General features: G+C 40.5%; 2 protein-coding genes across 2 annotated transcripts in view; one reads left to right on the top strand and one right to left on the bottom strand.

Moving 5' to 3' along the window:
• LOC121870397 (formin-like protein) overlaps positions 1-15,501 on the top strand; it is a gene marked incomplete in the record, with an annotated part of 115,630 nt that overhangs the window by 2,904 nt on the left and 97,225 nt on the right.
• LOC121870396 (general transcription factor II-I repeat domain-containing protein 2A-like) lies at positions 11,950-15,446 on the bottom strand. The gene is made up of 2 exons (XM_042372223.1): positions 15,229-15,446; positions 11,950-14,087 (listed from the first exon to the last, which is right to left on the bottom strand). The coding sequence occupies exon 2, from the start codon at positions 14,075-14,077 to the stop codon at positions 12,140-12,142; it is 1,938 nt and encodes a 645-aa protein (XP_042228157.1). The 5' UTR covers positions 14,078-14,087; positions 15,229-15,446; the 3' UTR covers positions 11,950-12,139.

Raw genomic sequence — 15,501 nt, 5'->3', positions numbered from 1 at the left:
TTCTATGAGGAACTGCAGGATGTTTTGAGTAGTATTCTGGACAGAGATAAAAAGATTGTTCTAGGCGACTTTAATGCACAGGTGGGCAGCGACAACCGTGGCATGGAACGTGTCCTGAAAAAATACGGATTAGGCGAGGCTTACGAGAATGATATGCGTTTGTTCAGTTTGTGCTCGACTAACAACCTCGTTATTAGCGGGACAATCTTTTAGCATAAAGATATTCATAAGTATACATAGACGTCTCCAGATGGGAACTATCGCAATCAGATTGGCCATGTTATGACTAGTAAGCAGAGGTGCAACTCGCTACGAGATGTGCGGACGTACAGAGGTGTGGATGTCGGAAGTGACCACCAAATGGTTGTGGCAACCGTACACTTGAAATTAGAAGCGAGAGAGAGAAACGAGGAACTGACTCGCCCCAGATTAAAGAAGCGTTTCAACTTGATTGCTGCAACTGCTTCATCGTATTGGAGACATTGAATGGAGAGGAACCTGGGGTGTCGGAAGTTGAAAACATAAAGACAGACATTAAACAGTTGTATCAGGGCTCAGCTGAGAGAGTTTTTGGAAAAAAAGAGAGGAACTAAGCTGAAGAAATGGATCTCAGAAAAGACCTGGAGCATTATGCAAAGAGACGTACACAGAAAGTGTATGTTGATAGACTTGAAGATGAAAATGCTCTTGAAATAGAAACAGCCAAATACTGGAGCCTTATTAGCGAAGTAAAACGATGTGCAAGATGCGATAAGCGGCTTTTTCTGGAAAATATGGTAGAAGAAGTAGACAGGGCACTTAATTCCAATAATGGACATGGAGTAAGTAAAGCATACGATATAATTAAAGACATATCTGGTATAGGCAGGAAAAGAAAAAGACTACCAGTACGTGCTGTGAACAGAGAGTTGATAACATCAGAGGAACATAAAGGAATGATGGGGAGAGCATTTCCGGATGGTAATGAATAAAGCCTTCCATAGCTCTAATACTCTTACTATACACCAGCCTGATGAACAATTGGACGTCAAATATGGGTGTCATTACGGTGAAGGAAATTGAAAGGGCACTAAAGCAGTTGAAGAACTGGAAGGCACCAGGTCTACCTGTAGATGAAATAACTGGAGAAATGCTGAAAGCCGACACAAATGGTGCATCTCGAGTACTATTAAAGCTATTTCAAGAAATGTTGAGCACTGAGGTTGTCCCGGATGAATGGAAACAAGGAATCAATATAAAACTGCCCAAGAAAGGCAATTTACGGGAGTGTGGAAACTGGAGAGGGATAACATTAACAGGAATACTGTAGTGTCAAAGGTTTTCTGTCTGGTCATACTGAACAGTGTTCAAGAATCCTTAGACCAAAGGCTAAAGCCCCGACCTTACTATCGGACAGTGACTGGCGGACTGTGTCTTCACCGGGCACAGTCTGTCGGGTATGACTGTGATGTTGTCCACACTGCTGAGTAGGTGGTCAGGCAGTAGCCAGTAGGTGGTCGGCAGCCCCTGAGTGTGGTATCACCATGCGCAACACAGTTGGAAAGAAGAAAATAGTGCTGTATAGCATATGAACTGCTGTATGTGTAAAAAAGAAAAGAGAGAGAGAGAGAGAGAGAGAGAGAGAGAGAGTTTTTTTTTACGTACCTCATGATCAGAACATAACTCCGTAGCCACATCTTCAGTAGTGTGATTGGTACCGGCATCCATGTTTGACACATATATTCTGATTGTTTCACTCTCATTCAGAAATGACAGGTCATTAAAGCACCATAATTTTCGCCTGTAAACTTCGTCTGTCCCAGCTCCTGAGATTTATGTACCAGTCTCATTTCACGTCTATGTTGATTTCGTAGTGTCTCTATTTTCCGCTTTATATCCCCTGTGGTAATGGAGGCTGTAATCTTCCTTATCTCCTCTGCAATTCCCTTGAGTGCTGCTGCACGTTTGTCTCTATCTTTGTACATGTCACTTTTGACATTCCATAGGCACGGGTAATGGCGATAAAGGTCAATTAATCGTACGGCATCTTGTCTGGACCAGTGGAGGTTTGCAGGTTCTGTGGTGCACGTGGACGGAGGGCTAGACATGAAGACGAGGTAAACCGAGCAACCACCACCTGTGGCTCGTGGTGAGACCGTGAGAGACTGACAGCCAGGTGTAACTTTTTGTGGCTGGCAGCGTCGTCGGTCCATGCCTGGCGCCAAACCACTGGGCAGTCTGCTGATTTCGCTCAACTACGGGCACGGGCTGTCCGCTGGTTTGCCCGTCAAAGTTACCACAAAGTGTGCGATGACGGACTCATCACTCGTGCCCGACGGTCACTGTCTGATAGTGTGGACGAAGCTTAAGAGATGAACAGGCAGGGTTCAGAAAATCAAGAAGCTGCAGTGATCATATATTCTCGCTACATCACATAATGCAGCAGAGTGTGGAATTCAGAAAACCGTTGATAATGGCATTTGTCGATTTTGAAAAAGCCTTCTATAACGTACATAGATCAACTATGTGGAAAATCTTACGGAACTATGGAATGCCAGAAAAATCCGTTCGTTTGATAGAAGAAATTCATAAGGGCAGCAGATGTCGTGTGAACGTTGCTGGCCAACTTTACCCAGAATTCAATGTCGAGAATGGGGTGTTGCAAGGTAGTGTTTTGTCTCCATTGCTGTTCTCTGTACTTATTGATTTCATATTGGAAGAGAAAGTGGGTGATAAAAGAGAAGGAATCAAATGGGTCTACAATAAATACCTCGCAGACTTGGATTATGCAGACGATGTAGTGCCGATGAGCAGATCCATTCAGAATTTGCAAACTATGGTTAGCAGACTGCAGAAAAAAGGGAAAAGGAGCTGGATTAAGGATTAATGTTAGAAAAACAGAGGTTATGAAAACAGACCAAGAAATTGAAGGGAACATTCAGGTGGAGGACCAAATTCTAGAAGAAGTTCCTGTTTTCAAACATTTGGGGACATTCGTCAAAAATGATGGATCACTTGAAGATGAGTTTCATGACAGAAAGAAGGTCAACAAGTTATGGGTATACTGGGCAGTGTGGAAGTCACATAGACTAACGTCCATGCCAAACTGAGATTATATACAAGACCCGTTTTGGTATATGGAAGTGAATCTTGGTATGATAATGACACTATCCAGAAGATTCCAAACTTTCGAGAATAAGGCATTGAGAAGAATCTTGAGCATAAGATAGCGTGATCGTATTAGAAATGAGATGATAAGAGAAGTCACAAATGTTCCCTATATCGATGAATGGCTGATGAAGAATAGATGGAAGTGGCTGAGGCACGTTCTGCGTGTGCGTCCGGATAGAGTATTGAGATAGGTAGTCGAGTGGAGAGTGGGCAGAACGAGAAGAGGAGGAAGACCAATGCCTACATGGATCAGAACTAAAAGAAGGGAGACGGAGGACGAGTTAAATACAACCATGGAGAGGGCTCAAGATCGAAATGGCTGGTGAGAGTATGTAGAGGCCCTTTGCGCCACCCTCCTTGGTAACAGGTAACAGTCACACAGAAGCAATCTCTGTTGCGAACTTGCGAGGCACATTATTCCCTGTTATCACCTTTACGTCCCTAACGAGGTCCCTGTCTGATCTCCAAATGAGAAAGTCTTCAATCTGTTTTTGTTCCAACCGACTTATATACAGCTCCTCCCCGACTTACAACCTACTTGACTTACGACCACCCGCACTTACAAAACTACCTCAGTCGTACCAAAATTTTGTCAAATTATGTATTTTTGAGTCCCAATGTCAGTGTACTGACAAATTTTTCGTTTGTAATTCACTTTTAAATGGCTGCCAAGCTTAAAAGTGAGAGTTTTGTGGTGCTGAGAAGAAAAAGAGACACCCATTTTAGATTTTCTATGTATTATTTAGGCATTTTCGATTTACGACCATTTTGACTTACAACCTGGATTTAGGTCTCTAACCCCATCGTAAGTCGGGGAGGAGCTGTATTCAGCCTACTCACACTCGTCTTAAATCGTGTCTTATAATAAAAATAATAATTATAATAGTAATAATAGCTGATCTTTTGTTTCTCAAAAGCGCCAGTCCTTCTAAAGAATTCACTAGCGCTCAAAACACTACAATGGGACTTGAGAATAAAAAGAAATACTGTACTACAATAAAATATCACAAAGTGACAGTTCGACTATTATCATTCATATACCCTTAAGTTTTAATACATCCTAAGGCCTGTATACCATCACCATACCCTGTTCAGGATCATAAGCTTTCATAAAAAGAAAGATCTTAAGGTGTTTCTTAAAGGCCTCCACAGAAGTCAACTGCTTCATGGATGCAGGCAACCTATTGTGTAATCAGGGTGTTGTATTGGAAAAATATTCAACAGCAAAAGAGCATTCCCATACTGCTTTAGGCTCCTCAAGGTGTGAAGGATCATCAGTACTATGCAAAATCATTTCAGAATGTGTCGCCAGTGGAATTAGTAGGTTGGCCAAATACTTAGGCTCACTAAACTTTTAGTGTCTTAAAAGTCATTAGACAGAATTTGAACACTATCCTAGCTTTAATTGGAAGCCAATGCAATTCAATCAAAATGGTATAGTTGGAGTTCTAAGTGGGAGAGCAAAAATAAGCCCTGGCAGCCCTGTTAAATACTGTCTGAACTTTCTTCAGTGGATAATTAGATAGGCAGACCCATAAAGACTTATAATAAGTGAAGGTAATCGCATCACAAGACACTGTTTACCAGCATATAGATCTCGAATATGAAAGTTGCAACTCTTAACTACTGAATTTATAATAATAATAATAATAACAATAATAATAATAATAATAATAATAATAATAATAATAATAATAATAATAATAATAATTAACGGTTTATTAAAAAAGTACTGCAGCTCGAAGGCTGAAAATATACATTGGACATATATGACTTATTACATACATTGGTGGTTTAACAAAAGCCTTCATTAGAGAAAGGTAAAGGAACATACAGTGAGCATACAGATTAATGTAGGTGTTGAACAGCAAACATGTAGTGTAGTAACTCCCTCCCAGATGGTGTTAGGAGGGACCTCACGTGGTGTAGTAGTTCCCTCACAGATGGTGTTATGAAGGACCTGACGTGGTGTAGTAATTCCCTCACAGATGGTGTTATGAGGGACCACGTCCTCACAGATGGTGTTATGAGGGGCCTCACGTGGTGTAGTAATTCCCTCACAGATGGTGTTATGAGGGGCCTCGCGTGGTGTAGTAACTCCCTCACAGATGGTGTTATGAGGGACCTGACGTGGTGTAGTAATTCCCTCACAGATGGTGTTATATGAGTGAGGTGTGGTCCCAGTCCTACCTATCGTAGACGGATTAACACATCGCTGGTTGTTGTTGGGTCTCACGGGCCGTTATCACTGGGTACCTGGGACCTCACTGTGTGAAGGTTAACTTGGGTACGACTGTTACTGTTGAGTTGTTTTCACTGACTTCAGCACTGTTCACCACTGTTCACCTCTGTGTAACACTGGTTCCATTCCTTTCCTAAATGAAATTGTAACTTTTGGCGAGAGCTTGTTGATATTCCGGTGGGGAGGAGGTTCAGGGGAGGGAGTTGGTATGGGCCAACTTAACAGTTGACCTGGCTGCTCCGAGAGGAGCGCCAGGTACGTCTTGACTCTTCGGTGGTCAGTTTTGAGTCAAAGTACACTCAAAGATTAGGAACAGAATCGACAGGACTGAGATTGCACTTCCCCCAAAGTTAATGAGCCAAAATCATCAGTGCCGTCTTCTCCCCTGTTTCCTTGGATGACGATAATCTCGGTTTTGTCATCATTAAGCTTAAGTTTTCTCCTAGCCATCCAAATCTTAATATCAACATCAAGGATTTCATGAACTCCTCAATATACCTGACATTTATCATTTGCACATAAAGCTGTGTATCATTAACATAGAAATGGTAGGCAACTCCATGAACATCCAGCAGAGATGCAAGACTACTGTTATAGACTATAAACAGAAGAGGTACTAAAATTGATCACTGTGGGACTCCTAACTGCAAGGGACCATGTTTTAAATGGTTCTACTAATCATCACACATTGAGATTGCAGCAAGAACAGAAGGGAGGACTTTCTTGTGCAAATTTTATTACCAAATCATTATGAATTTTACATAAGACAGTTTCAGTTGAATGATGATTCCTAAAGGCTGACTGGGCCAGAAGGATCACTCCATTTCTCTCTAACAAATGAAGTAACTGATCCAGCATAGCCTGCTCTATGACAGGGGTGTCAAGCTCATTTGCTACAAAGGGCCAGATTTAATATGAATACAGGTACGCCTCAACTTACGACATACTCGACTTACGACAACCTGGACATGACTGCCGTGGTCGTATAAAATATTTTTAAAATTACTTATTTTCGAGTCCCGACGTTAGTGATTGCGCTGTGTACTGACAAAATTTTCATTTGTAATTCCCTTTAAAATGGCTGGCAAGTGTAAAAGTGAGAGTTCTCGTGGTGCTGTGAAGAAAAAAAGACACCCATTTTAGAATTTCTATGTATTATTTTCGCCTTTTCGACTTACGACCTAGTCGTCGGGACAGAATCCCGTCGTAAGTCGAGGAGAGACTGTACACACTATGCAGGCCATGTAACATAATTATGAGCACCTCGTGATCGCCCCGTCAGACAGTAGTGCGGCAAAATAAGGGAGGTGGATACAGGAACAGGGATAGAGGTGCTGAGGGGTAAGGTAGTCTACTTGAGAGTAAGGGACAAGCCCCCTGTCTAAGGGTGAGCACGAAGCTCTCTCTCTCTCAAAAAACCTGCTTGTGCTGTTTGTTGTATAGTATATAGTTACCTTGATTAATCTTATTGCCTGCTACTGCTGCTCTCTGATACTTGGCACCTCTTGGTATGGACCAATGCATCAAAGTTTGGAGCTAATGACTGAGCTGCAGCAACTTTCAGTACAGTATTGAATTCAGGTGCGCATCATTAAGTTGAGAACGAAGCCGAGATTTTTTAATGTTCATTACAGAAAAGAGCTGTTCACAAACATATGTACTTCTCTGTGTTGGTATCAACATGAAGCTCAGGTGTGCCTTGTAGGGACTTTAAGATTGGAAAGTGTGAAAGATTACTCTCTGCTAGTTGCCTTTCAAAAAGCAGCAGTTTCATCTCAAAGGCACAGATGCAGTCATAAAACTGTGTTACCAATTTATTGCATCCTTGCATCTTTGTGTTCAGGTAGTTTAAGTGCTTTGTAATATCCACTATGAAAGCCAGATCTTGAACCCATTCATTATCTTTCGAGTCACGCACATCCTTTCCTTTCTGCTCCATAAACATCTGTATATCACAACGTAATTCATTAAATAACTTCAGTACGACTCCCCGACTTAACCAGCAAACGTCAGTGTGATATGGCAGTCTGTGTGTGTTCTCACTTTTCTCCAAAAAGCAGTTGAACTGTTTGTGGTTCAGACCTAGTGCTCTTATAAAGTTACTGTCTTTATAACGATATCCATGACATTACCCATCTTTAATGTTTTACTGCACAACACTTCTCTATGTATAATGCAATGCAAATTATGAAGTTGATGGTTTGGGTTCACAGCTCATAGTTTTTCCTTTAATTTTGTTGCCATGCCAGCTTTTCTATCCACCATTTGCAGTGCTCCATCTGTTGCCAGACTCATTTTGTACCCGGTCAACACCTAATTTATCTAGTGCCCCTACCAAACTCTCAAAGATATCATCACCTGTTGTTCCTTTCATTGGTACCAGTTCCACAAACTCTTCTGTTAACTGCATATTTTCATCCACACCACATATAAAAACTGCGAGTTATGATTCATCAGTTAGATTGGTACTTTCAATGATTGTAACAGAAAATGCAGTAAAGGACTTAACTTTGTCTTTGATATGACTGTCAATATTCTCTGATAATTCATTAATTCTCTCTGCAGTTTTATTTCTCGAGAGGCTAAAGTTTGCAAATGCTTGACGTTTTTCTGGGCAAATATCTACTGAAGCCACCATCGTACATTTCTTTATAAAGTTCCCTTCAGAAAAAGGCTTTGATGACACAGCTGTTTTATGGGCAATCCTGTAACTTGCCTTAACTGAGCATCACTGACTTGATGAACACTCTGAAGTATTGACTGCTGCTTTTTCAATGACCGTTCTAACTCTTTAACTTTGTCTTCTCGTAACTTTCCACTGTATTTATTATACAGTAGTACCCCGATTTACGCTGTCAATTGAACCCACAGGGTACCGCGGAAATGGAACAACCGAACATATGGGATTAATTCCAATAGAGACTGGCCCGACCCCCAAACTCCACTTTTTGACGACACACAACTATGTTGTAGTAAAAATTTTATCTTAACTTTATGATGGTATGCACAAACAAGTAATATAGAAGAGGTTAGGTTAGGAAAAATAAAGGTTAAGTTAGGAAAAATAAAGGTTAGGTTAGGAAAACTAAAAGTTAGGTATAACACTTACGTTAGTAGAAGAGATGGGTCGGCATACTGGGATGGAGGCTGGTTCCGAGGCAGAGGGCAGATTACTGGCCCTCAGGTGAATCACCATTACTAGGTGCACCACCATCACTATCAGTTACAGTTGTCAGGGCTTCCCTGACAAATCCCTCAGTCACCTTCACTGTCACTATCACTGGCTCTGGCTGGCTGTGGTGGGTTGCGGGCGAAGAACTCGGTAATGCTTTTTTGACGGCTAGTGTTGATGTTGTCTTGATACACCTTGATGTACGGCTCCATAGCCCGCACCAGCCGGGTATGGAAGACTTGATAGCGGTCATCGTCATTGTCGTTGGAAAGGAAGAGCTTCAATTTTTCTGCACACTCGATAGCACCCTTAATATGACTATGCGTTAACTTGTGTTCTTCGGAGATTGACGCACCATCTTCCTCTTCACTGACGTGATCATCTTCCAACATCTCGTCGGCAGTCATTTCAGGATCTCTGATCACCTCCCGGATGTCTTCGTTGGTGGTCTCGGAGAAGCCTTCAGCTGTAATACTGTGCGCAGCTTCTCTTGCAAGGTCCAATGCCACTGTCACAGACTGAACCTCACCAGTCACAGGTTGACTCCTCCTCTCACCTGGTATGCCATGCAACACATGCCTCCATGCGTGACGAATCGTAGCAATAGACAGCTGATCCCATGCCTCCACCAAGAAATCTACAGCTTGTTTGACGTTAAATTTCTTCCAAAACTGTTTGACGAGAACTTCTTGAGTCACCACCTCTTGTTCCTTGTCCTCGTCGCTTTTACTCTCGCTGTCGGTGTCACCCAGCTTACGCAACTCATCCTTGGTGTTGGTACAGTCGGTCAGGAGCTTGAATTTCTTTGCCGAGTATGCAGCTTTAATGACGTAGTGTTGGGAGGAAGGAAGACCACTTTTACGTTGGGGTGACGATCCATAAGTAGGGGCGAGTGTCCTGGTGCGTTGAATGGAATATTCTGTTGCTCGCAGAATTTCTTAACGTCTGGAACGAAACAGTCGTCAAACCAGGAGAGGGACAGAGCAGAGGACATCCATGCCTTACGTGCGGTTAGCCAGTGGACATTAAGCTTGATCATGTCCATATTCTTGTAGGCGTGCGGCTTGCGGGCTGTGTGAATCACCGATAACTTTGGTTTACAGGTACCGGAGGCATTGGTGGTAAAGAGGACGGTGATGCGCTCCTTCTGCAACTTCCGACCCCGAACCTTGCTGGCAGACTGGACAACGAAGGTCTTGGTAGGCAGCTTTTTCCAAAAAAGGCTGGATTCGTCCATGTTGAACACCTGGTCGTCAGTGAACTGCCCTTCCTCCATAACCTCACGTAACAACGGAGGAAAATCTCTAGCCGCCACACGGTCAGCACTCGCTTCTTCACCACCAATGTTGATGTTGGTGATATTGTTCCTCTTCTTAAACCTATGCAGCCAACCAGAGGAAGCATTGAAGGGTTTGGGCTCTGCAATTCCCATCTTACGTGACACTGCTGCGTATAGTTCACGTGCGTACTCTTGAACGGATCGCGTGTCCACCACCATGTTGCTTCGTGCCTGACGAATCAAGTAACTCACCAGCAAATTTTCCACCTTTAGCAGCACCTTGTTCTGGGAATACTTGATCATTGAAGCACCTGCAGACTTTGTGATTGTCATGTGCTCTTTGATCTTGGCTACATCCTTCTTAATAGTACGAATCGTAGATTCGTTCACTCCATGCTGGCGCGTGAGATCAGCTTGACGTGTTCCTTTCTCCAAATCTTGAATGATCTGGTATTTCACTTCGTAGCTTAGGGAATGGCGTATCTTCTTTGGCTTAGGGCGGCTGGGTCCAGGTAAGGAAAGGTTTCTCTCTGGTGGCGGTGGTCCGGCGGAAGCCATTTCACAGAACAATGGATGCACGTATATACGGTGTGGCCTGGAGGGATGAAACTGCCGCGGCTAGGTCAAGCGTCGTCTTTCCTCCCTCCCTCCCTCCTTCCCCGGGTGGACACGTCATATTACTTTAAACCAATTACAGCTAGCAGCAGAGGGGGGTAGGGATGCATGGCCAATCACAGTCCGATACGTCATTTGACGTCAGTGATAACGCAACAGAGAAATGCATTGCGCAACCTTACCGCGCGGCTTGCCCAGGCGGAGGCGGGAGGAGGGAGGAGGCGGGAGCAGGCGGGTGGGGCGAATCTAAAAATAGCGTCGAGCCGGACACTCTGCGCGTATATGGGTAGATGAACCGCGGAAAGTGAAAGTTCGGTTCTGGCGAGGCACCGCGTATATGAGAAATCGCGTAAAGTGAAACCGCGTAAAGCGGGGTATTACTGTACTTCAGAGCATGGTTAGGGTTATAATGCCTTTCAACATTGTAATCCTTGGCAACAACTACCTGTTGCTTACAAATCAAACATGTCGGTTTTCCATTCATTTCAACAAAGTACACTATTATCCACTTTTCCTGACGCTCGTCATTAATTGTACTTTTCCTTGATAACATGATTATGGGCTCGAAAGTAAAAACAATGGACACTGCTTCAGATATTTGCAATGCTCCAACTGCTTTGAGCAACTATGCAGGACTGGTATCCGTGTGACTGCCCAAGCAAGAGCCCACTGCATTAGAGCTATCACATCTAATATTGATAAGAAGCCAGTGGTCGGACCATCTCACAACTCGTACAGTGGCATGCTTAAAACCACAATTAACAATTAGAACTATCTTTTATTCAGCTGAGGGAAGCCCCCACTAGTCAAAGGGCTAACAACTCATTTAGCAGGCCGTTGCTCTGGCACCAGATACGTACTGGACTGAGATTCACAAAACATCCTACAAGCACTTGCCTTTGAACAGATTCAATAGAATCGATAGTCAATAGACTAAAAGAGTATTATCCGATACAAATACTGTAGTCATAACTTTTTACTTCAAGTGCTAGTGCAGGGGTGGGCAACCTTTTTGAGTGTGTGTGCCAAAATCGACCAAATCTTTGATACAAAATTTTCTCTCGTGCCAACCAAAATTTCCGGGTCACATATTATTTGGTATCTTTTACGTAATGGGAGAACCTTTTCAAATAATCAGAAATCACACCGGGGTGGTAAAATCAGAGAGTTTTGTAAGAGTGATTTTATAAATCATGGGATATTGAATGAATGTAAAAATTAGTGACAGAATTTTTACTTAGTGGTTGTTCTTCCCTGTTGTTAGCGTGGATGTTTTATATTAGCATTTCAGTGTAAATCTAGTTGTCATATACATCCACACAATTTAAAGACGTTATTTTTAGCATCAGCAAAAGAGTAAACAATATTTTTGATTTGTTTATCAGATCATTCAGCCATTAGTTTTTGTAAACTTTTTTCAGTACATTACAATACCAAGCTCAATATCGATTTACTCGACTAAAACACAATAAAAGGATATAAAACTAAAGATATTCTTTTATTGATTCTTAATCCTTTATGAATGATGCATAAAAACCACAGAGAAAATATAAAAGTTATTTTACCTACAAAAATACACACTGTATTATATTAAACAAAAGCGAATCCTTAATATTTTTAACAGAATACATCAAATGAAAATTAGAGAACGAATAATTGTGAACCTTTTCTTTATTTAGAATCAATGAGACTTCTGCTGCTGCATCCCTGATGATAGATAATTTATATCCGGTTTATATTTTGTAACCTTGAGAGATATACATGCGCTACTAGTTTCATCAGTAAGGCTACTTCTATTATGAGACTTAACAGAGTTCATCACTGAGAACAATGATTCACAAGAATATGTAGATGAAAAAATGGATAGTAATGTTGTTGCAAGTTTTTTTAAACAGACAAAAGTTTCTGGAATAGTATTCCAAGTCCTCAGTACCTCGTTTTCGGCATTTCTCTCTCTTACTCCCTTCTCTAATCGATCCTTTTCAATACTTTCCAAGTCAGCTCTAAGCTCAACAAATTTCTGCCTCCAAATTGAGCTAGTTTGAAATTCAATCAATTGCATTTCAAAATCATCCATATCTATCCATGAAAACTTCTGCAAGTTTAGTTCATCCAGTTTTATACTGTCTGGAAACTTAATGAATTTTGCAGTCTCTTCTAATTCTCTGAACCTAGCAAATCTTGTTGAGAACTGCTCAACAGTTGACTCAATGATGTTTACAAATAGCTTCTGAAGACACTGGCAGTCTGTTTTGTCATCCTTTGTGAGATCATTGATGTATTTCTTTAGGTTTGGAAAGTATCTAAATCTTTCACTATCTACATCCCCCTTAAAAACTCCTAGTTTCATTTCAAATGCCTTTATGTAATCAAACATAACATCAAGTGTCTTACCAGAGCCTTGTAATTTAACATTTAAGTCATTTAAATGTTCACATAAATCTGCAAAAAACATTAGTTTACAAACCCACACGATGTCAGACATTTCTTTATAAGACATTTGTTGGTTAATCAGAAAGAGATTTATCTCATCCATGCATTCAACAAATCGTTTCAAAACAAATCCTCGACTAAGCCAACGAACATTGTTGTACATTTTTAGTCCTTTGTACACCGAATCCACCTCATTCAATAAATTCCGAAATTGTCTTTTATTTAAGGCACGTGCAGAAATGTAATTAACAACCTTGGTGACTGTTTGCATCACTTCTTGAAGTTCCCTTAGACCAGCTTTAGCACATAAAGCCTCCTCATGTATGATGCAATGAAAACCTATCAGCGGATGACCAACATGTTTTGCAAACAGATTTACAAATCCTGCTTCCTTACCAATCATACTGGGTGCACCATCTGTTGTGACGGATACTACTTTTGAAATGTCAATTTGTCGAATAGATAATTCGTTCACAACTGCTTTACATATGTCAGCCCCAGTGGTACGCTCAGGTAGTGTTACAAGGTTAATCATCTCTTCGCATACCTCATCATCCCTACAAAATCGAGAAAAAATTGCTAGCCTAGCTGATGATGTAATATCTGTGCTTTCATCAACACAAATAGAAAAGAACTTACATGAAGCTAAATCCTTTGTTAATTGGTCAGTTGTATTCATTTCCATCTTAAGTATCCTATCCTTAACTGTTTTTCTACTCACAGACAAATCTTTAATGCGCTGAATAATCTTGTCCTTTTCTGAAAGGTTATCAAAAAGGAAAGGAGCACATTCTAGCCATGCTTCTTTAATATACTCCCCATCACTGAGTGGCTTTCCATGTTGGGCAATAACTTTTGAAACCTCAAAACCAGCAGCAACTAAGTTGGAACTTGGCCTACCTGAAATAAATTTCATCAAAACATCAGACTGTTTTTTTGTCTTAATCATTTCACGAGAAATTAATTCTCTTCGTTCTTGCTCAGTTACATTACTTAAGTTTTTATGAACAGTTTCAAAATGTCTCTTCACAGAAGAAGTCCTACAAACAACTGATTCAGAACATAAAATGCATAATGCTTTATTATCTTTCTTAATCATGCCAAATTTTTCAGTCCAGTATTCTTTAAATTCTCTAATATCCTCTTCATTTGTATGACATCGTTTCTTGGCTGGTGGTCGTGACATTCTGTACAATCTGTAAATAAGGGGTAGAAAGCAATCATATGATGTGTAAAAAAATAATTGCTCTCTTCGCACACTTTCCAACTTTAAGTTATACTTACTTTTAACACCAACAGCTATTTCATGATTTTTGTGTGGTTATATAGTAGAATGCGTTAATACAAAACTATTTTCTTTTGTAACACTTTTGGTAGAAATGCATAATAACCGAGACATTAATTTATAAATTATTAAAAAATATAAATAAAGAAATAAATCTGTATATATATATTCTGTATTCACATAGTATTATAGTAGAATGCTTAATACAAGATTATTTTCTTCTATAACACCTTTGGCCAAAATGCACAATACCTGAGTTATTATTTTATGAAGCATTATTATAAAAAAAATAATATCTCGGTTATTATACATTTTGGCAAAAAGTGTTACAAAAGAAAATAGTCTTGTATTAATGTATTCTACTATATAACCACACGAAAAAGATGAAATAGCTGTTGGTGTTAAAAGTAAATATAACCAAAACCGGTTCATGGGGTGTAAAAATGTGGACAGAGACTTGTGGACTCAGACATTCTCTTCACAATCACTCTCTGCATACATATACCAAGGTTTATGAAAATCAGTTGGTGGATAATAAAAAAAATAAAAAATAAAATAAATTGGTACAATTATAGGCATGCCTACACAATGCAAATCAACGAGAAAGGCATGCATGCTATCTGATCACGTGCAGATAACACTTCATAATCCTGAATATTAATAATACATTTCCCTTAGCTTTAATAATAACTTATGTTTATGGCACATACAGTATGCTGAAGAACAGGCTTCATTAACCTCTTTTGGACCTTCTGACCAGTGTGCCAGATATGTCACGCTCCATAAATATACTCACTACCAACAAGTTCATAAAATTTTCAGCAAAGGTTTGCTTTACTCACTTAAGCGGGTTGAGATCCATTATTCAGCTTAAAAAAGGTCACATTTTAGGGGCAAAATTTAAATCGCCTTGCTAAGGTAAGTTGCGCCAAATTTTCCTTGTGCACAGGAGTATACAGATTCAGCAGTGTCTTAGGAACATCGATAAATTTATGGGTAAGCATGACAAACACTATGACAGCTGATAATTTGGACAGTAAATAATAACTTACTTGCACGTGGTCAGCGATTCTCCCTCTTGCTATGTTTACTTTGCTGGTTCACACTTCACACATTCACCACCAGAGGAACAATGATTAGAGAGAACGGATATGCATGTGACATTTATGGGACACTGAGCAAAAAAGCCATGTTCCCTTCCATGAAAGTTAAGACACCTTTTAAGTTAATGTGCCATATAATGACCCAGTGATCTAAAAGAGGTTGACTTTTGATATAATGTTTCTAATGCAATCTCTGATAGCCAGATAATTATTACAGATCTT

Source organism: Homarus americanus, unplaced genomic scaffold (assembly GCF_018991925.1).
Source record: "Homarus americanus isolate GMGI-L3 unplaced genomic scaffold, GMGI_Hamer_2.0 scaffold40856, whole genome shotgun sequence".
Taxonomy (NCBI): domain Eukaryota; kingdom Metazoa; phylum Arthropoda; class Malacostraca; order Decapoda; family Nephropidae; genus Homarus; species Homarus americanus.
This window is presented reverse-complemented; position numbering and strand designations above follow the sequence as displayed.